Below are 22,099 nucleotides of genomic sequence, written 5' to 3' on the forward strand. Positions count from 1 at the left end.
TCTTAAGCTGTAAAACACCAAGAAATATTTTAAAGTCTAAATTATTCTAAATTATCACTTATTCACAGAATGCCCTCCTAATGTCTCATTTTTTCCCTCCTCTCATACAACTCTGTAGAGGTTTACTCCTGTCACAAGACAGGCAAAAGCAGCAGAAGAACAGGAAAATGGAAACATACGTAGAGTTGATTGTCTGGCTTTTGTGTGTTGCAAGAGACCTGGTTTAAGAGTCTGGGTTTAAAAAATAAATTAGCTTCTTATACATTATGATTAATATTTTAATTAACATGTTTCAAACTAGTGACTGAGACATTTGATTTTTAATTTCATTTCTGCAATGTGACACCAAGTGGCACATTACAAAAAGAAATTATTTTAACCAAAAAAAAAATCCCATATTTCTTCTATAACCTATTTAAATAATTGTTCATTTAGTGTCTTTTGGCTGTAGATCACTTGACAAATACAGAAGAACAGAAACACCGAAATACATTTCCCAGGTTATTTACTTTATTGTTACTTTGGTTCAAGTTCCAAACTACCACAATCATTCTTCTGTACCCACATCAATACAGATTTCATATATTGAAGAAAGTCAAACATTGTGTCAAGTACCATCAATAACAGACAAATCACCACCTCCTCCAGAAGTGTCTATCGATCTCTATTACAGTGCTCATGCCACCCAAGCATCAAGCTAAACTACAGGAGACGCGAGGCAACCTATTTGGAACAAAAATATTGTTCATTCTGATTCCTCACTACATGCTGCAATAAAGCCTTGAAGTAGTCAAAACCACCACGATTTTATTTCCAATAGCCATGGCATTAGGCAAACAGAGCTTGACAACACCAGAGCTGTTAAATAAAAGCCACCCGAACTCTATAACCCAAGTGGTAAAATCCCTTGCTGTTGGTGCCATAGCTCTCACGAAGCTGCAGCTGCCAGTCCAGATGAACCACAAACAGTTTGCTTTAACTGAACATAGAGGCATGTAACTTCCCATGGCAGACCTAAAATTTGCCACTGACTCATCCTTTTCTGCCTAGAAACTGAAGCTGTTGCCTCTCTGTCTCTGATATGATTTGGTGTCCTGCTATAAACAGTGCTCCCTTGGCACTAAAGCAAGACTGGGAAAAAATGAAATTTGTCAATAACTTTTCAAACATTCCCAGAGACTCTGCTATGGCACTGCCTTCTTTATCCAAAAACATACTTGAGCTAACCCCTCCCAGGTTGACTGTCTGGAAAGGTCTATTGAGATAGACATTGCTTTTCCTCTAAAAAAGGTGAAGCCAGAAAGGCTGTCATAATAAAAACAGAAACAAAAAAAACCCCACATCAACCAACTGCAAAACAGGATGGATAACTTCCTTCAAAACAGGGAAATTTCCACAAGATATCTACCTATACTCAGATTTGTCAGGTTTATACCCAACCTCGTAGTATTAAAGAAGTAAGGGGAGTAAAACATTAATAAGACAAAGCAAGTTCAGAGTGGACATCACATGAAAACAGTTTGTTATCTTACCTTTCCAAATGATCCCTGACCAAGAACCTTAAGTAGTTCAAATTGTGCTGGATCTGCTTTCTCACATCCTTCTTTCACATGATGTGTAATAGGAATTTCTTTCACACTTCCTTCATCCTATTATTTCAAGGCAAAGAAAAATACAGCAATGAACAGGCCTTAATTAAGCAACTCTCGTTAGAAGTATGTGTAAATTTCTGATCTTTTCTTGGTTTTTGTTGGCTTTTTTTAATAATATAATTGAAATTCTAACAAGGTGTAAAAAACTGTTCAAATGAAGCTTTCCCATCCATCCTTTCTTAAATAAATGCACCTAAGATTTCTAAACTGAAGCAAAATTCTCAAAGAATGCTCATTTATTTCCTTTTGTCACAAATACTACAACTATAGCAAAGATGGATTTTCTTACATGAAAGGAATAAATATGCAGACTTTTAAACCAAGTACAAGGTGATCCTTCTGCACTTCACCTCTGCTTTAGCAGCCTTTAGTTTTCCCAGTGATTACTCTTCTCACCTTTCTCTTTCCTGAAATAGTATTAATGAAATCTAAATTGAATTTCATCATTTTAGGTAATTACCGCTTTTCACAGCAGCAAATAATAAATATGGTCATTCAGTTGTAGCTAAAGGAATATGCATTATTTGAAGGGCATAAATAAGATATGAGTCATCTTAAGAGCTCTGCAAATTCTTGCATCCAACAGAAGAAACAGCTCTGGAGTGCAGAGCTCATGGAAAGACTACCCTGTGTGGAGACCTCCTTCAGAAAGCTGAGGGTAATTGGGAAGTAGGTAAAAGACTTAGTGTTCTGTTGACTTCTTCCTGTTACTCTCACCTTTATCAAAGCAGGGCACAGCAGCTACAATTGTGAAAAGACAAACATTCATGATGAAAACAAATCAGATGATGTATTGCAGCTTTTATGGTGCAAGAGAAGCTTCTGTGAGCCAAAACAAGATGTCAAAATAAGCACCCTTGAAACTACACGCTACGTGCTAAAACCTACAACAGCAACCTCAGCTTGCATACAGAAAAGGAGCAGCACCTCTCAAGCCCTATGAAGAATATCAATGAACTTCTTGTACACAGCAAGCACACACCTATCACAATAGAAAATCCCATCTGATTTGCAGTACTTTGCTTTTAGGGTATCCGAATGATTATTAACGGTCCTCCTATCCTCTCTTTAGGTCTTCACCTTGAAAGCTTCTCTTAGCAGAGAGCAGGAAAACACCCTACCAACCTACAGTACATTGCTCTCGCTCAATTCCAAGTAGAACACCATCATAAAAAGGCCTCACCACTTGATGAGACTGCTTAAGGGAAGAACATCATTCTAAAGCCAGGTTGGCTACAGAAAGCCTGGCTGCCCAAGACCATGCATGAAAACTTCTAATTAGCATTATCAGACTTGAACCTAGAGTATCTAGATGTGGGTTTACACAGGTGGGTTTACACAGAAATTCAGGGTAGAAATCTATGTACGCATCCAATGTGTAGGTACTTACTGCAATAATTAAAAAACAGGAGAGGGGCAAGCATCACACTGCATTAACTGTCTATCCCTTAATTGCTTCGTTTGTCCAGACGGGGAAAGAAAGAGGTCAAACTAACATCTTAGCACTTTCACAAACTGTATTACAGCTGTTACCGCACAAGTCGTTTCCCCTCTCTGTTCACAAAAAAAGCAGCCGACATACACTTGATGATACAGTGTATACATCCCAACTTCATTTCATCCATCCATCTTGTTGACTATGCAGATACATATTCATATGAAAAATGCACACATCTTTTCATTTATTTTCTTAAACACATGCCTGGAATTTAAGACAGGTAAGAACACTAGCATTTCAAGTCATCCGATGACAGATGAAAGCAGCAAGTTGTTTAGTTATACACCAAGTTGCACAACAGCCTTAATGGCTGGTTCATTCTATGAAATATGTAAATACTCTATTTAGAAGCCTTTTGACTTCACCATTGTAATTTGTATTCCTTAACACTGTGAACTTTTGCATGAGAAAAGATCTTTCAGAGTTCACCTGCTCTTGTTTGTCACTCACCCTGAGTCATTAGCCTGTGACATCACATGTGGTTGCTGCAGAAACTGAGTATTTCTAAGCAGGAACTGAGGAGAAAAATGTTTTCCATGCAAATAGAGAATAACTTGAGATGTATGAAATGAGAAGTGTTTTACCTTCATAATAGATGTCTATATAATTTCACCTACTTAACTACCATTAAAGTACTACAAATTGGCATGACTGAAGCATAAAAAGACCTTTGCATCATCAACAAGAAATGAGCAGGTAAAGAGTTGAACAGATACATAAGCCAGTTTCATTTTCATTTCTAGTTTGGCTTCCATGAACTGCAAATTCGTTATCTGATTCTGTGCTCTGTTGCTCGAGCAGCAAATCTATTTCAGGGCTCGGGTACCGGCTTCCCCTGAGCTGCCTTGCACAAGAAGTAACTATTCCCAGCAGGTTCAACAGAAGACAAAGCGCTGAAAGAAACGGCGTGATCGGTTATAGCTTTGTGCCATCTTACTTCGTTGCAGCTTGACTGGTATGTAGCTCCAAGGACCTAACAAACAAGCTCAGCAACATCCTTCTGGTTCAAGTACAGTGAAAGATTGAGACAACCCATTTCTCATCTTTCCTACCTGTAAGATGACAATGACACTGACGGTTTATTTGCTTACTCCACACCAGGAAATGTACAAGCACCATGTGTTTCTACCCCCAAGTTTATTCTCCAAATCACTCAAAAAAATATTATTGCAATACAAAGCAGTGGTTACAGCTGGGAAGTAGATCTACTTGATACCTTTTTTCCATGATCCTGACCAAAAAAATATATGGATGGGTGTGTTGAAAAATGATGGCTGTTTTTTCCATGACAAGTCAGGCATTTTACCACATAGCAGAATTAGCCTGAAGTTTAGTCCAAGATTTAGCCAGCATACACAACACTGATCTTCAGCATGTCCTAAATACGCACATGACCAAGGCACTGGACAAAAATCATGCTCAACAGGGTTCATCTGGGATATTTCTACATAAAAGTTAAATTAACATATCAGTGAAAAAAATTAATTCTGTTTTAAAATAGCAGGAATTAAGTACCTTCTAGATGAATGTACAGCAACTACATTAAAAAATACAAAGGAAGAACAGATGACAGTGTAATAAGAGCAACATTAAGCCCATGGTGTATAAAAGGTTCAAGGTTGGACCGAGCATTTTCTGAGGCTGAGGGATGTGTAAACGCTCTCTCTCCAGCACACAGAATCTGTTTTCCATAAAGCACTGCCTCATGCAGCAAACTGTCCCAAACAAGGCACTTATGGACCCTACCAAGGTATTAATTTTCAAAATCATCTTTGAGACTTAGAGCCTCTTCAGATCTGGTCAAATAAAACGATAGGTTTAGAAGTTATTAAAGAGCAGGGAATGCATAAATTTTGCTTCAAAAGGAAATCATGCTAATGAGTGTCTAAAGTGAACATCTATCAAATATACTTACGTGGTAGGAATATGGTTCACCTTCTTCCATAGGCTCGTCTGCCATTTTAAGGCCATTTAGCTGGAGAGAAGGAAGGGGAATGTATAAGAAAAAAAAAAAAACCAAACAGAAAACAACATTAAGACATAACAATTTCAAATAAGCAGAGTTCATAATTTGACCAATTTACATTTCAGAGCATGCAAGTGAAAACTGGTGTCCTTGTTGCTCTAATTTCAACCTGTAGTTTCAAGCAAATACTACTGCTTAGTAGCTACATTTAGCTCTCCCTTATGTATCATGTAACTTATCCCTTCGTAAAATGCCATCCAGTAGTTATTTAACTGGAATTAATTTAAAATTCCTTCTTTAAAAGCTATAGATACCATCCATACAAGATAACACTAATGTAAAATTCTTCCATTAAGCACAAAAATTGTGTTGCGGATGCTTTTCGGAAACCTAAAATCGTAACATCTCCTGCTGTTTAGTCTGCAGTTTAAGGAGAAAAGATTCAAAAGTGATTTCAAGTCCTTTGGGGGCAAAAGGGAGAAGTGCAATACCAGGCAGAATGGAGGATACATACCACAGAATTCTTATGTATAAAATTCATTATCCATTTCCTTAAAAAATTAGATTCCTCTAAAAATTTGCTTGCATCAAAAGTTATTTAAGTATCTAACAAATAGAATACTCAAACTTTAACAAAGTACTTTCAGAAACTGTACATCTGTATATTAAAATATTTGTGGATCGATTTAAAAAATAACACCTTTAAGAGGCAAAAAAGTATGATATGCATCTGGACAGAAGCAAATAAATGACATGTTCTCAAATGAGCATAATACTTGCCAGCATTTGCCTACCCCCCTTCACGCACTTCAAGCAACAAAGAAGATATCAAGCCCCCAGTCACAGTAAAAAGAGTTTAATTTATAGATAAAGTTATTTAGTTTAAAGCTCTCCCTAAGTAACAAACAATCCAATGCTTTTTAACAACTGAAACAAAAAAAAAAAATAATGACAGAAATATAAAGGACGTGCTCTGTTTCAACATGCAAAGCATTAATTAAAAACTGGAAATACCTGACAAAATAGGTGAAGCCAATTATGGATTTTGTTAGTAGTAATTGCTAATTTATTTATATGTTAATTGCTCAGCAGCCCTACCTTCATGTGGCATAGGTCTCACAAAACAAAATACTAACTAGAATTAACATAAGAAGACTCAAACTACTTTTCTCCTGGAAACAGAAGTTGAACAAATGAAGCTCTTAGACCAGGCAATGACATTTTTTCTTGTACTTCTGAATTTATCTAAAATACATGCCTAAGATACTGCAATATGGTATGATTATCAGTTTCTAACTGGTAAAACACAGGACTAGAAAGAATCTTGAAATGCCATCTAGACCATGCCCCTGTTTAAAAACAAAACAGAAAACTTGACAAACGGGTAGGGCTGAAGGGACAGGTTTCTATCACCATGTCTGCGTCATCTAAGTAACCCTCAACCACTGCCACTGCTGCTTCTAGGACTCTTGATTTCAAGTAGAGCTTTTAAGAGCTAAGTGCTAAATTAATGAGACTGATAAAATTAACTCTCCAATTTTTGTATCAAGATACTGGCACCTATTTTTGGACTATATCTTCACTAAGAAAAAAAAAAAAGTCTCCTCCAAGTTTCTATTTATTTTAACCACACTTTACACACACACTCTTCACATTAACTATAAACCATCAGTTTAACCCAGCGCTGGCATATTCAACACATGGTCGTCATTCATACGTATCATGCATTGCCACCCTAATTTCTCAAGGGCCAAAAATCACTAACCTGTTAACCTGAATTCAAAAACCTCACATACATTACAGAAACCAATGCTACTAACTAATTTACTACATAATTTATTTTTTTTGCATAACTATTTCTTCCAAATTAGATAATGGGAGGGATAAGACACCCACTATACTCACTATTGTATGATTTAATTCAATGCATCAAGAAATAACGCCTGAGTTCATACCACATATGAACTCCAACCTAATTTCAGACGATTCACTGCCATGTGATTTCTTTTCACAATATCACCAGATTACATTCAAGCCTGAATTCATGCAAGGCCCAAAGTTGTCCTAAAAATTTATTTGGACCTAGTAAGAAAATGAGTTTCCACGCCAGGTACTCAGAAACATGATACAATTCCTCACTCATGGGCTTTAATTTCAAGTGAATTTAGCATGTGTTTCACCCTTTTTTTTTCCCTTTAAATATGGTCAATGTTTTCCAAGGTGTTTTACTTAAACTCTGGAACCAATACCACTAGCCAGAAGAACTGCAGATACACTGAAAACAGCAGCTTAACAACAGGCAATCAGATACAGAAAGCTGTCACTGCTGGAATGGGGGTTTGAACCAAAAATCAGCCTGTTACTTGATCTAGATAGCTCCTGAGCACGCCATGTAAGCATACTTCCAGCTTTATGGCAAATCAAATATAGTAAGTTATTGGATTTTTATGGCAGGTAATCAAATGTCATCTTAATTAACAATTTCCTATCATACACATTTCCCCATCACTGTTGCTCATGTCTTGGTTTTTTTCCTGTCCAGACTCTGTAACTACAGAGACTGGGACACCTGCCAATTTTTAGTCCAAAGAATTTTATGTTCAAGCGCATGAATCTACTTTTATTGCCTGATGTACACGACTACACTTCTGCCTTAATTGTTTGTGAACCCTGGTGACTGTCCAATAAAAAAACCCAAAACAACAAAACCACTAAATTACAACCCAAAGTCTAGTAGTTTGTTAGTTATTCAGGTAGAAAATGCAATGACAAAAATCAAATCATTACTGTTCTGTACAATTACTTATACTGGCCAAGTTTCAGTAACAAGGAGTTTCCACTGTACCCCATATTAGGCAAAAAAGAGAAGTTACAATTAATACTTAATTCCCACCTCTACAGAAACCAAATACAAAATTCTGCTTCCGCAGCCAAGAGGGACCCCTTTTAGTAATTTAATCATGAATATTTATGCACAAACATATAGAACAGAACTATTTTAACCTCTAAGTCATTACTTACTTGCTATCTATGAATGCACAAATTTATTATTGAGAATTAGAAAGCACATATGTCTATAAAGACAACAGGTGAAAGGAAGCAAGTACCATTATTCTAAGGAGATTCTTTCATCCTTGAATCATTTTCTCATTCAGTAGTGCTGAAGTACTACAACTAACTGAACATTTCAAATATTAACTTTCCTTAAAAACTAAAAACTAAACTCAGACTTTAGGCAAACAGTATCAATACTTTCCTAATAAAAAAATTTAAAGTTTGAGGAAGTATTCCATATTATTGATCAGTATAAAAATAACCAAAGTCACTACATAAAAAAGAGATGAGAACAAAGTTAGGGTCAGACAACCTGGCAGGTAAGAAACTTACTTTTCCAGAGGTGCAGGCTAAGAGACCCAATTCTCCAATGCCAAACTGCCTCTGAGGTAACACAGTGCAATCTGGCTTCTGATTTAAATAGCTGCCATGGATCCCATGACTAGCTGGGACTATACCCTATTACCTTGGGAGAACATCCAAAGGGCTTTTGTGGGCTGGTAAAAAGCTTAACTACTATTGCACATGTTTTTCCTCTGGTAATTACAGCAGAACAGAGCAATACCAGTATTACCAAAGACTAGAGCTATCTTCCCCCCATATTAGGGATGTTTTAACAGTTTACATGGTAAATGCATTATGGTTTGGTGGCTCTATAGGTTTTGGCTGAAAGAAGCTAGATGAATGGACAGCAAAAACGCCTAACTACAAAGAAAAACAGTAGAAGATTTAAAGCTTGTTCATTCTGCCCTCTTTTTATGTGCCTTCATTTAAATATTCAAACAAATAAAAGTTTTATAGAAAAAACAGAACTTGGAACTTTATAATCACAGTATTATTAGAAGTAGAAAGTGCTATTCATCACCACTCATGTATGATCTAGTCTGGCTTCAAACAGGTAAAATTCTACATAAGGATCGACAAAAGCTTCTGCATCCTCCACAGTTCTTCCTTCGCTGCACTCAATTTGCTATGCTACTGCAGCTACAGTTGCCAGACCTACACCTCTCAACAAGCACAAGACAAACCAGTTTGCTTCCCCACATACAAAAGTATTACTTCAAATACTTATTTCAAAATGTGAGAGTGGAAGCTTACATTAGAAACCCCAATTACTTTGAAAAGACTTTGGAAAAAAAAAAAATCCTTTGAAAAAAAAAACCCCTGTTAAGACAACCACATTTGTTCCTCATTTATTTTGAATTACAACTGCAGAGAGTTTGCATCATTAACTTAATTAGCAACACACTGGCCTACTGAATCTTATTTCCTGAGACAGGTTTGAGAAATCTGGGGGTTCTGTGCACAGCCAAACAAGTGAGGGGTTTTATTAATCTTTAAAAAATGTCTAAAAGTCACTGTGAACAAAACTGAAGCTTCAAGGTACCTGTTCTTCCTGTAAAACATCCACAGCTTTTCTCCATACAACAGCTGTCTTTTTTTTTTTTTCAAAGTAGACATTGTTATTGCATGCAGGTGCCCAAGCTGGATTCGGTGCTCTTTACTGCCTGGGCTCACATGCTTTTGGGAAGGGAGAATTTCCCCCAGTGCAGCAACCAGCCCCGTGACATGGAAGACGAAGCAGTGATTAAGGTTACCCATCACAGAATTACACCAACCACAGCCCAGTCCCACCCCACCGCAATGTGACCAGAGGAAGGATGTCTCCCCGATGGCAGCGCCCACGTGAGACTCTGCAGGTCTACGCTGAATTTTCTTCTCAACCCCGTGCTAATCTTAAGTTCCTCAGTTCCTCCCACAAAAGGAAGAGGGCAGGTAACTCACTCTCTCATTAAACATACCAAGAGAGGAAGATAAAGCCACCTGCCTTAAAAAAAACCTGTAAAATACTTAAACCCGTAACCAATTACGAGGGAAAGTTATAAAGCTCTTTCTGTGGCAAATAATTCATACATTCAGACAGGATAACAAACCGTCAGCCACATATAATTACTGATTTTAAGAGAATATTTTGATCCTTCCCATTACTGGAGATCAGGGGAGAATTACGTGTGTCTCAGACTAGTTACAGCAATAACAAGACACACACCGAACCGTAAGCACAGGGATCACTGAACTAGAAAAGGACTTGAGATCTTTTCACTACTGCCTGTCTGGGAGATGACAGGAATCCCATAATCAAAGGGCATAAAGCAGCCACTCTGGAAATCATGCTTAATGGCAGATTAGAGAATACTGGAAAAGTGTAAGGTTTAAACTTCATGAAAACAACATATCTAAAATTTTATTCTTAAAGTAGTAAAGAAGTACATCTATGTAAGTATTAAAATTCTGCATACTATGAGTTAACAAATCTTACCATTCTTTTGATTTAGGGTTATTGCAAAGTCTCTCTAAAGCTATTCTGTGGGAACTGAGGTGAGCTACCTTGAACAGACCCCCTGCTCCATTTAGAGACTCAGAACACCATAGCAGATTTCCAAAGCGATCTTCAAAACTGGTATACCAAACCAGAATTATTATTACTATATTGCAGCACTTTTCAACGCATAAAGACACTCATTGTTTTCCATCAGAGTATTAACGTGGTTGCTTTTCTTTAAGGCAGTTTGTTCTCGTAAGTCTCTATAAAACCTGTACATTGTTGCAATGGCTGAGGGCACTTAGTTCAAGTCACGTGCAATACTATTACTTTTTTTCTTACCATACCACCACCTAATTGTGGAGATTTTCAGAGATGCACAAAACTAGGTAGCTGAGTCATCCACGTCGCTGCCAGTAATTACTCACAACGGAGTTATGCAACTCCCAACACTGACAAAATTCAGTGGCCTTTGACAGATCAGACTCAGAACATGCTTAAGAGGACGGGCTACAAACACTGGCCAAAATCAAAGATGTATTTATTTAAACTGGCACAGGCAACAGCTTATGTACAACAGCAGCAAAGATCAACTCATGAACATGCCTTTCAGAAGGCAGCAACTTCCAATGCAGCCCAGTTTTCTAGCAGAATACTTTGATTTCTGGTCACTTTGTTGTTCCAGCCTTGTCTTCCTTGTCACTGTCAGCCAATTAGGCAACTGGCTTCTGAAGTATTTATTTCAAAAATAAATATATGAGGTCGCACTTATGCAATTCACAGTATTAATGTATTGCAAACAACACACACTTATGTCAATTATACTTCTGTTAATTGCAAGACTACTACTATTAAATGGGCAGAAAATTCCAAAATTACTGTATTCTGCCCAATTCGAAGTACTGTTGCATTTCATTCAGCTCAGTGAATAAAATGTTAACATTTACTTTCCTGTTTCTTTATAGACTGCAATCATATTTTAATAGTCTACAACAGTTGATTATAAATCAACACCCTAGTGCCTATTTTCTATTAACATGAAAATACTTATTAATCCTCTATTTAGGAGGAAAGAAGCTCACTCAATATTTGAAGCTTAAACTGCATAACACTGGCGCTTTCTACCTACGCTTAAGGAATTCCCACAGTCACAGAACTGCTTCACCAGTGACACCGCCACAGGAATATAAAAGCAGACAGGAACAGCACAGTGTACGGTCCAAAATGTAACCCTTAGCACACTCGAAGACCACCAACATGAAAAGGCCAAAATAATTCAATCCTAAAGTTCTTCCAAAACTTCATGTTGTTTTTATGCCTTGAAGGATGAAAATTTGTTTCCTACCTTCAAGACCACATCTTTCCCTTGCCAACTGTTTTTACTTCATCAAGTTGACACGAGTGCTACTTCCCTAACAATGCACTTATTTCTAATAACACAATCCTAAATTTAATCAACAAGCAGATTCCTCAGAGAGAACTGTTTCTCAAATTTTTCCTCCTATGCTACAACTGACGGACAAGAGCACTCATAAGCACAAATAAGCTTGTCTTCAAAACAGAGGACGATTTCACAGGAATACTGTTGACTAGTTTCAGTGACGCCAAGGTCACCGAGATCTACCAGACTGCCAACGTAAGGTTGTAGTAAGTACTATAGGCTCTATACTATAATTCTATAAAATTTACGTGAAGAATCCAAACCAAAAATTCCTTTTAACATAAAATAAACCTTTGTTAAATCCCCAAATGACATAAACACAGACTCCAACAAGTGGAAAAGTACTACATATCCCTCAGATGCACTTTAATATAAAGTTTTATGGCAATAACAAGTATGTGTTAATGTAATTTGGAACTTCATAAGCAACTTGAAGAAACTGGTTATGGTATAAACAGTCTCAAACACTGCTAGCCAAATGTAATCAGAGCACAACTGACATAGTTTTACACAGACCCTGTTAAGTAAGAAGTTCACGTACGGGCTTGAGGAAAAGACAATTTAAACAACTGTTGCAAACAGTTGCCTTCAGATGTTAGGAACAGAGAGCTAATTCAGTTAGACATTCACCATCCTATGCCCTGTTAGCTAGATGAGCACGACTTCAAAGCCAGGCTCCTACAGCGGTGCACTGTCAAGCTCACGTCTCTTTATTAGCCCAAGCCCAGTAAAGTATGTGAAGATACCTGGAACATCACCACAAGCAGCCGAACCACCTGTCTGAGCTTTGCTGCGCTGGAGCTAGGGCTGGTTTTCCAGCCCCTTGCTAACTGCCAACATAGCATTTATTGCAAAACCTGTACACAAGGACAGAACTGAACACAATACTCCAAAAATTGCACCAGCCTTGATGGAGGGGTATTTGTCCTGCCAAAAAACACCAAGAGATGCACAATAACCACAAATGATCACATTTCAGCTACAATACTGCAATATTGCAATACCAGCTTGCAATACAAAATAAGTTTAATTATTTTAGCACTGATGTATCGCAATATTCTTAATGAACAGATCAACAGGGCCAAGAAAGTTCTCAGACCTTCAAGAAGCTTCATACCTTAACTGTAGCATACTATTTTTACAAACCATGGGATTAATAAATAAGCTTTAATACTTTTGCTGACTTTTTAATCCTTACCTGTAGCTTCACTAACATAATTAGGATTTCTCTAATATTAAGGTACAGGGACTGGCATCAAGCACTATTAGACCATTAGAATATTTTAAAGTGTTAACATGTAGCAGCCATGGTATAGAAGTGCATGCCCAGTAATTATAGGACTTGGAAGCGGCACTTTGTAGACACAGAAAACAAAAAAAAAACCACTAAGAAATGTAAAGCCTCATGGCTTTATTTCTACTGTAAATTATTGGTTTGGGTTTTTTTACATGGATACATTTTTATTAGAGAATAAAATTTCACCAATTTCCTTTAAAGGATATCCTTTCACTCTTCCCAAAACTTTAACCTATGCCTCTTTTGTGTGCTTTTGTACTGAGAGATGAATTTGCTACAGACCTTTTTACTTACGATAAGAAAAGCCTACTGCATCACAGAAAGCAAGTCCAACCAGTTTTAAGAAGCTTTATTTAGATAACATCTTTTATGTGTCTAACACGCCTAGGTGCAATCTTTTATTTGTCATACTTGATGATACTTGATACGCAATCCTACGCTTCTGATTTAAAAGTGCAAAAGTTTTAATCCTTGAGTGTCACATTCTGCTGAGATACATGCATTATTATCAGTTTTACCATTTAATTATTTGTTTTTAAATAGCATTTGGTACTTGCTTACGGATGCACCTAGAGTGCTAAGCTCAAAAGACACTCTTGAAGTTGTTCCTCGTTCTTCACAACATTCAAGCTTCCAAACCTGTCACGCACTCCTGCTTCTTTCTGTTACTTGCATGTATGATAATTATTGTGTATATATCCAATGAAAAAGCAAAGGGACTTCTCCCAGCGACAACCTACCTGGATGCGCACCCAGATTAGTACAATCAAATTTTCAGAAGTTAAAGCAACTTTCCACAGGAACTGCGGCTATAAAACTGAGAGTTTACAGAAACCCTCCAGAGCGGCATGAGAGCCGGGCAGCGACAGCTGTGACATTAACACCGCCAGGAAGGCGGCACAAAGCACGCCGGCCTTTAGTGCTCTTTAACAGCGTTATTCCTACGAGCTCGGCGGGCTCTGCTCTAACTCCACACGTGTTACCGCTGCACCCCGGCGGGGACCGCGGTTCCCCACCGCTTTCCGCACCCGGGGGCCGCGGCCTGGCCACCCGCCCCGCGCCCGCCGGGCCGGGAGGCCGCGGCCCCCGAGGGAGGCTAGCGGGGACGGGCTGCGGGTGGCGCCCGGGGGCCGCCGCCTCGCCGGGACGGGCCGAGCGCCCGGGGAGGCTGCTCCGGGGGAGGGGGCGGGAACAGGCCAGATGCCCGGGCGGCGGGGGCTGGGCGGCAGCACCGGGGCGGGGGGGATCTCGGGGGAGGGCGGCGTGCGGAGCGGGGGCAGCGAGGCGAGAGACCCGCGAAGGCGGGGAGGGGCGGGGGCCGGCGGGGAGAGGCCGGGGGCGTTGCGGTCTGCGGGGGCCGGGAAGCGGGGGAGGCAGGTGGCCGCGGGGAGCCCCGCCCGCCCCGGCCCCACACTGACCTCGCTGCCGCTCACGTACAGCTCCATTTTGTGGCAGGGCTCCGGCTCCTCCGCCTCCTCCAGCGGAGCGAACGGCACCATGTCCCGGCTCTCCTCCTCCTCACCGGGCAGCCGCTGCGCATTCCCCGGCTCAGAGGCGACGGGCAGCCGCGGCGGGCTCCCTCCTCTCGCCCATCGAGCGGCGGCGGCAACGCTGGGACTACTGCTGCTGCTGCCGGCCGGCGGGAGCGGCTCGGCTCTGCGCTCCCCCGCGCACACCCCCCAACATGGCGGCCGGCGGGGGCGGGGTCTGCGCGGCGTGGGGATGACGTCAGGGCGGGCCGGAGAATCCCCTGCATGGGGCGGGGGGGCGGTGACGCACCGTGACGCGGAGGCGCCGTTAACGCTCCCACGGGCGCGCGGCGCCTCGCTGAGGGGATGGGGCGGGGGGACACCGGGCGACGGTGAGGGCGGCCCAGCCGCGCTGCCGTCCCGCCTGAGGGGCCGCGGTGAAGGGCAGTAAGGACCAGCGCCACCTGAGGGGAAACTGAGAGAGGGCCTCGGGGGACGGGGGGCGTTCGAATCAGAACAAAAGGGGGAAGAAAAGCGATCGTGTGAGGGCGGTGAGACCCCTCGGCCCTCAGGGGCGCGGCCGGCCCCTGCCTTGGGTGCGGTGAGTTCCCCTCACGAACGCTGGCGGGCCCAGCTCCTGCGTGGGAAGGCGACACCTCAGAGGTTGGCTCTCCTACCCCATGAAGTGACAGGGTAAAACCGACCAAGTTTATTTTGGTTTTCAACATTTAAAGGTGGCAGGATACAAAGTACGGGCGGCTGGAATGTGGAAGAATCAGAGCCTGGTTCCTACTGGGCTCTTGGTGAGACGCAAGGTGCCAATAAACTGTGCAGGTCTGCGGGAGAGCTGAGCAGCCTGCTTCACCCTGGCTACAAACACCCAGGGGACAGACACCTTTGTGTCCAGGTGTGTGTTCAGAGAGTAACACGACAGTATTTACAAATCTGAGGGGGTAGGAAAAAAAGGCCGTGGATGAAAAAATAATATTTTTCCATTACTGTTTGTTTTTAGGAGCTGGAAAATACTAGATGACACTATCAAAAATACATATTTTTAAGGATAGAAAACTGCCTCAACGTCAGTACATTTTTATTTAAGCATTCTGCATGACTTATTAGTAAGCCCAGCCCTTTACATAAAGCTAGCAATGAAAGTCTCAAACAATTCTTAATTGCCAAACAATTTTGATCAAATTAGCATGACCAAGGGAACAAGCTGGTAAACCCCATAGTCCAGAATGCTCTCCTGTGTGGATTTTTTTTAACTTGGAAGTCAATCATTGTACAAACATATAGTGCAAGACGCTGTGCTGCTGTAGTCCTTGATTAAATTAGAGCGACGTGTTTGACAAAGCTAACCATTACTGGTTCCTGTCACTGAGCCTGCTGAGGAGCGTTGCCTATTGTGAATGTGTCATTGCAGCAACAGCCAGCTGGCATGTCAGCATTTCCATTGCGAACCTATTTTTAAAGGTCTGTAACTCAACTGTGGAAGACAAAAGTTTTGGACTGAAAAGGGGACTGTGTACCAGTAATGTTCATCCTTCGGAAAATAAAAAGTATGCAAGAAAATGTAGAACCAAAGTTACCAGTACTTACTATCAAGAGAGAATTTACATTTTAAATATACAACTGTTTAGGCTAGGTCACTTGTAGACATTTTTGTTACAGTAGGAATGTGTGAACATGGAGCTTTTAGAGCAGTTAAGTGACTGGAGATGAAGAGACAAGCCCCAGCTTCATGGGCCTTTGGTTCACACACAGCTACATACCCCTGTGCCTCTGTTCATATAACTGCTGTGCATCCAACAAGAAGCCAAATGGCCAAATCTTTCTGTGAGATTAAATATGTTGTACTTGAGTAGTGCTAGGAGGCAGATGTTAATTTAAATATAAAGGAAATGAAGTGACTTTTTGAATGTGCTTGAGTGCTCAGCAAGAACTTGTGTCTAAAACTTGTGTTGCTGATGCCGTTTCCATGTGTCTGACTTTTCTTATTGCCTCAAACAATAAGAGATTGCAAACAAGTGTTTTGCATTCCCAAAGTCTTAACACTATAATGTTTGAGAAATATGGCGAAAAGCAATAATCAAACGTTAGGATTGTTATTCATGTCAAAGACTGTAAAAGGGAAATTATGATATATGTAGATACAATAATGACCGAATAAGGGAAAGTAAATTCAGATTTTCTTTTACTCTAGGTCTCACAACCAAAGAAGCAAAAGGTAAATAAAAAGGCAATATGTCACTTAAATTTAAAAGTTAGGAAGATATCCCCCCAAATTGTCCTTCGTAGAAAAATAAAGCATCAAAAATATAATTGCAATTTATTAATTTAGGAAGACCAAAGCCTCATGTCTCGGGTTTCAAATGAATATTTAAATATTATATATGTGGATATTTTTGGTATGTTTTTCTAGAACATTTAATCTAGCCTGTGTCCATGACTGTAGGGATATCAGATCTCATTTGGTGTGCAGTTTTCAGATGAGGATATCACATCTCATTTGGTGCGCAGTTTTCAGCTGAATATTTTTTACATTCCGGCACCTTAATTTGTTCAGCAGGTTCTGCCTGTTATGTTCCTCAGCAGGTCGTTCCATGATCAGCATGATATTACAACCACTTTTTCCTCTGTCAAGTGCTTTTATTAGATGAAGGTTTCAAAGTAACCAGTTTCTAAATATTTATTCACTTTAAAATAAATTATATGACGTGGCAAAGTTGCTGACAATGCTCTTTTACTGAGCCTAATAGGAAAGGAATTATAATAATAATAATAAATGGGATCTGCAGCCCAAATTCAGCTTGTTCAGTGTCAGTAGTGTGAACTCCAACCACTCAGTTGTCCCTTTTATAGACCTCAGGGCTGCAGCCAACTGACAACATCCTTGCTTAGTTTACTCATTCAATTTCTCTGAAAGTATCAGTCATACTTGAAAATACGAGCAACAGATTATTTATGAGGTAAAAAAATCCCTGCAAATTTCCTGCATATCATGCCTAGTAGGACATTTCTGAGAGAGGCGTGACACAGAACTGTGTTCTGTCTTAAGTTTTCTGTCAATTTCTATCGACTTTGTCCCTTAACAAGGTTATTTCAGAAGAATCCTGCAAACTTTGTGTTCATTCACCCAGAATATTTTTCAAAAAAGGAAAAATAAGAATATTATCATCAGGCCAGAGTCTTGTTCCCCTTCTCCCCCCCCCAGCTAATGATACTGGAATCTGAACCACGCTAACCATGGCAAGTACAGCGCCACTCCACCCTGGAAAGCAAAGCAGAAAAAACAGTGTGAATATAGGAATATGTGAATAGTATCTAGTTCAGCAAGATCCCAGGAAGGAAACTACACAAAAGGCAAAGTTTGAGGAAGCTGCCCAAGCCGAGACTGACGTTTTTATTCTGTTTTTCCTGCGATGGTAAAATCCCTGAAAGGGAACAGGTACAAATTTAGGTTTTGTAGATTCAATTCAAGGCAGACTGTGAACTTCAGTGTTGATTGTAAAAGGGATTTTTTGGGGGGATACATTTAATTTCTCAGGGCAAGTTTATTCAAGTTCATCATCATTTCACCTTTAATCTTTTGTACCATACAACTTAACAACACTTGCACAGTCAGAACAGCACAACTCTATCCTACTGTGTGGATGAATTTACGTGGGTACAAAGCAAGCTTCTGTTAGCATAACCCGTTCTCGTACGAGAAAGAAAAAGAACTGTCCTGATGCTTTGAAAATGTATAGTTGTATGCCCGTGTCTACACCAGAATTTGACCAGAGAAAGAGCTGATCTGTGTGTATTTGGATTGAGTTATGGAAGAGTACCATGACAAAACCTTTAGTCAATACTATCTTAGTCTGAATATGAAATAGAAACAAGAGTCCATATCCCATCCTGTATATACATGTGGTATAAAATATACTATAAACAGTTTGATGTTGTTAAACAATCTATTATATACTTTGCCCTACCCTACAGAGGCAAGAGAAGTCACTTATTTGAGGAAACAACAAGAATCACTAATACTCAGTTAAGGTTATGCTGAATGTATGAAGCACAAGTGAAGAGGCCCTTACTGAATGCCTGCTTCAGCTTTATGATTGTATTTTTCCATCTACATCTTTTGTACTTTTGTAGCAAGTTTTTTAAAAATCTCAGATTATTAAAAAAAATCTCACAGATGAAAAAGGAAGGCAATTTGAGACAATGCTCCTAGGTCAACACCTTAAAAAAGATCCTCGATACTATTTCGCTCTCACCGTCAAAGCAAACACTCTTCTTTTGGCCTATTTTATGACCACAGGACAAACTGAGCAGCACATTTTGCCACATTTGTCCAAAATGAACTAAAGAAAGATCTCAGTCATATGGAGAATGCAATGAATTTATCTCTGCTGATCATACTGCATTAAGCAGTGAATGAAACCTGCAGATAGGCGCTAGATTTTTTGATGCTTGTCTAAATCTTTTTCACTTAAAACTTCTTAGTCGTTCTTGATTTCAAAATGCATTTTGAATTCAAATGTCCTACAATATTTTTTTCCCCAAAAAATTGAATGAATGCTGCAAACCAACCAATTGATATATCTCAGAAATTCTGTGGTCAAACGAAAAGCTACATACAGTTGAATTAAAGATCCAGTATCCTGTCTCCAATGCTGGCCAGATGCCAGAGGAAAAATACAAACAGGGTACACGGTAGCTAAGAATACTTCTCCAGAATTTGTTTTCAGCCTCCAGCAATTCAGGTTTCATGAGCCAGGGGCAGTATCTTGCACGGAATAGTCTTGATGGATACTTCTTCCTTCAATTTGCCCAAGCCTTCTTGAGTGTCTAAATTTTCAGCAACTGTAAATTCTCACAAGTGCCACAACTGTTCCTTACGTCAAAAGTACCTCACTCTGAGCCTACTGCTTAGTTTCACCTGGTGTTCCCTAGCCTTACATTGTAAGGGAGACTGATTAATCACCCTCTCCACATCACACCACCACCGTTCTACCATACCATGCTCTGCTCTGCTCTATTTCCCAGGCTGAAGATCCCTGGGCTGTTTAGTCATTCGTAAATGAAGGGTGGGGAAATTCCGGTCTCTCTCTGTACATATTTTCACTAGTGTTTTGGAAGTAAATATAAAATAACTACCAATAACATGCACAAATTACAAAGAGAAAGGAAAGTAATGAGCAGTCATTAGCTATCTAAGTCCTTTGGGAAATGACAAGCAACTCAAAGTAAATTACAAGCCTGCAGCAAGGACTGGATACACCAGCAGTGATCGAGTAAGGAATATACAAGAGCAACAATGTGGAGACAGCTACTGGGGCTTTATGTACAGTTTTGGAGTCTGTGCTTAGAAAAGCCCAGCAGAGAACCACAAATGTACTCCAGCCTCTGCGTAATGACTGACATGGAAAAACCCAAAGGCCCAGCTTTATCCAACCTCATTCTAAATACTCATCAACAAGAATTTTCTTGGTAATTCAGTTCTTTCCAAAGACTACAGAAGAAAACTTAACCAACTATAGTTCTCGTATAAACTCCCAAGGTTAGCTGAGCCAAATGCAGGTCAGAAAAAGTAATTAAATACTGAAATAAGTCACTGCAGCAGCGTGCATACAACAACAGATGGCAAATCTACCGCAAACAATTGATCTTTTCTGGTTTTTTAACCAAATCTCATGTACTTTGGTATTTTCCAAAACCGACTTCATTATTTATCTTCAAACCTGCTTAATCCTTGAAGCTGAAGTCAAGCCTGAAAAATTCAACTTGAATTCACAGTGAATTTTTCTTCAGAGCACAGAATAAACCATTAGGATGTTCCAATATGCAAATGTATCAACAATGATGAATACTTAAGGAATTGATTACATCTAAAATCATTGTGATCTCAGTCTTCAGGGAAGTTTTTGTGACAGCAGAGGGTGTTACTTCTGAAATGGTACAGAGCCAAGTATGTTTCCAGATCCTAACTTTAGCTAGGAGCCCACATATCATGCCTCAAACCAGTATCCTAATCATCTCAGGTGAAAATTCTTCCCGTTTTGGAAGATTATAATTAACTTCCTACTGAGCCATGCTTAGAAAAATGTCTCAACATACAAGATGAAATAGGGACTTAGTATCTGTCAGAAAAAAATCATCAGCAGCTGTTTGTGTCTTGCAGTATAAAGATACTGATTTAAAATAATTTTTTTAGAAATTGTTTTCTCCTTATTTTGGAACAAAAGGACTTGACTGCATGAGTAATAGATCCATTACTGGGAACAGAGAGTAAGTCACTGAATACCACTTCAGTAATATTAGTTTAGGTCTTCAGATAATTGCTGTAGCAGTAGTACTTAAAGAATCCCCACTGCTGGAGGAAGAGAAACCAGCGTACCTTCCCAACCCACTGCTGTTCTTGTAGCTTCTGGAGGTCAACATAACTGGAACTGATTGCTAGTTTTTCTCCGCTATTCAAGGTTATTTTCAAGACATCTTGACTTTGCTTCTGTTCCAATTGGGGCACAACTTGACTCATCAGTTCTTTATTTGGAATGCACATCACATTTCTTCACTTCATCAGTTCTCCTCCCAGTGAGGTCACTTGTTTGTAGCCATTCAATACTTCCTGCAAGTACCCGTTTCTCAGTTTAATTCACTTTCATACTGTCCTGTGCCAGGAGTTTTGCTTAAAGGCACCAGTCAGCCCAGTATCTATCTTGCAGGAGGGTGACTTTGGGTTCAGCATGATGTAAGTACATGGTAAAAACTGAGGACATTTTGAAATACATTTCAGAACCAGTATCTGAAGCCCAGCTTCTTTTTCCATTAAAAATGGTGACAATATTCATAATAATTTCAATGGGAACATGATCATTCTGTAAGTAATTGCTATCAGGAATTTAATTTAAACCTCGTTTGACTGACATTTCTTGTTTGCAAGATATCTATTTTAGGAACAATGTCTTGCTAGTATATATCTCTTCATCTTAGTCATGACTGATAACAGAATAATCATCTCAACTACTTTCCTTTTCTTTTCCTGCATAATGGCTTTATTGCATTTTTACATACCAAACATATAAGAATAGAAACAATTAGACAAATAACAGTATTATATGCAGATGAGCAGGTAAGTGACTAGAACTTACTTGAAACTCGATACTAGGCTGGATGTCAGGCTGAGGAACCTTTACAGTCACGTACTGGTTTGTTTAAAAGACTAAGGGAAGATGCGAGTTGGACTTTGAAGCATGCCTGTGGCTCACGTTACTCTCTCACATTATACATGTGTATTAAATACAGAATCTCTACCTACCGTTAACTCCAAACTGCTCATTACTTCTCTTTCTAATTTAACTGCTGCTCTGCAGGAGTTAACTTCTCGGTCCTGTCAATGCTATCTGAT

The 22,099-nt window shown here is 39.7% G+C and overlaps 1 protein-coding gene across 2 annotated transcripts in view; it reads right to left on the reverse strand.

Annotated features, from left to right (window-relative positions):
• The window catches only part of RPS6KA6 (ribosomal protein S6 kinase A6), a 40,074-nt gene extending 25,160 nt beyond the window's left edge, over positions 1–14,914 (reverse strand). Inside the window, exons 1-3 of one of the 2 annotated variants that reach the window (XM_074148287.1) lie at positions 14,650–14,914; positions 5,066–5,125; positions 1,533–1,649 (exon numbers count right to left, since the gene is read on the reverse strand). In XM_074148287.1, the coding sequence (XP_074004388.1) occupies positions 1,533–1,649; positions 5,066–5,125; positions 14,650–14,730 (258 nt within the window). In that variant the 5' untranslated portion in view covers positions 14,731–14,914. Of the gene's footprint in view, positions 1–1,532; positions 1,650–5,065; positions 5,126–6,281; positions 6,300–14,649 lie in introns of those variants that run through there. The other variant, XM_074148288.1, reaches the window with a different exon arrangement.
• Positions 14,915–22,099: the final 7,185 nt, after the last annotated feature.

The sequence above is a fragment of the Numenius arquata genome, chromosome 5 (assembly GCF_964106895.1).
Source record: "Numenius arquata chromosome 5, bNumArq3.hap1.1, whole genome shotgun sequence".
Taxonomy (NCBI): domain Eukaryota; kingdom Metazoa; phylum Chordata; class Aves; order Charadriiformes; family Scolopacidae; genus Numenius; species Numenius arquata.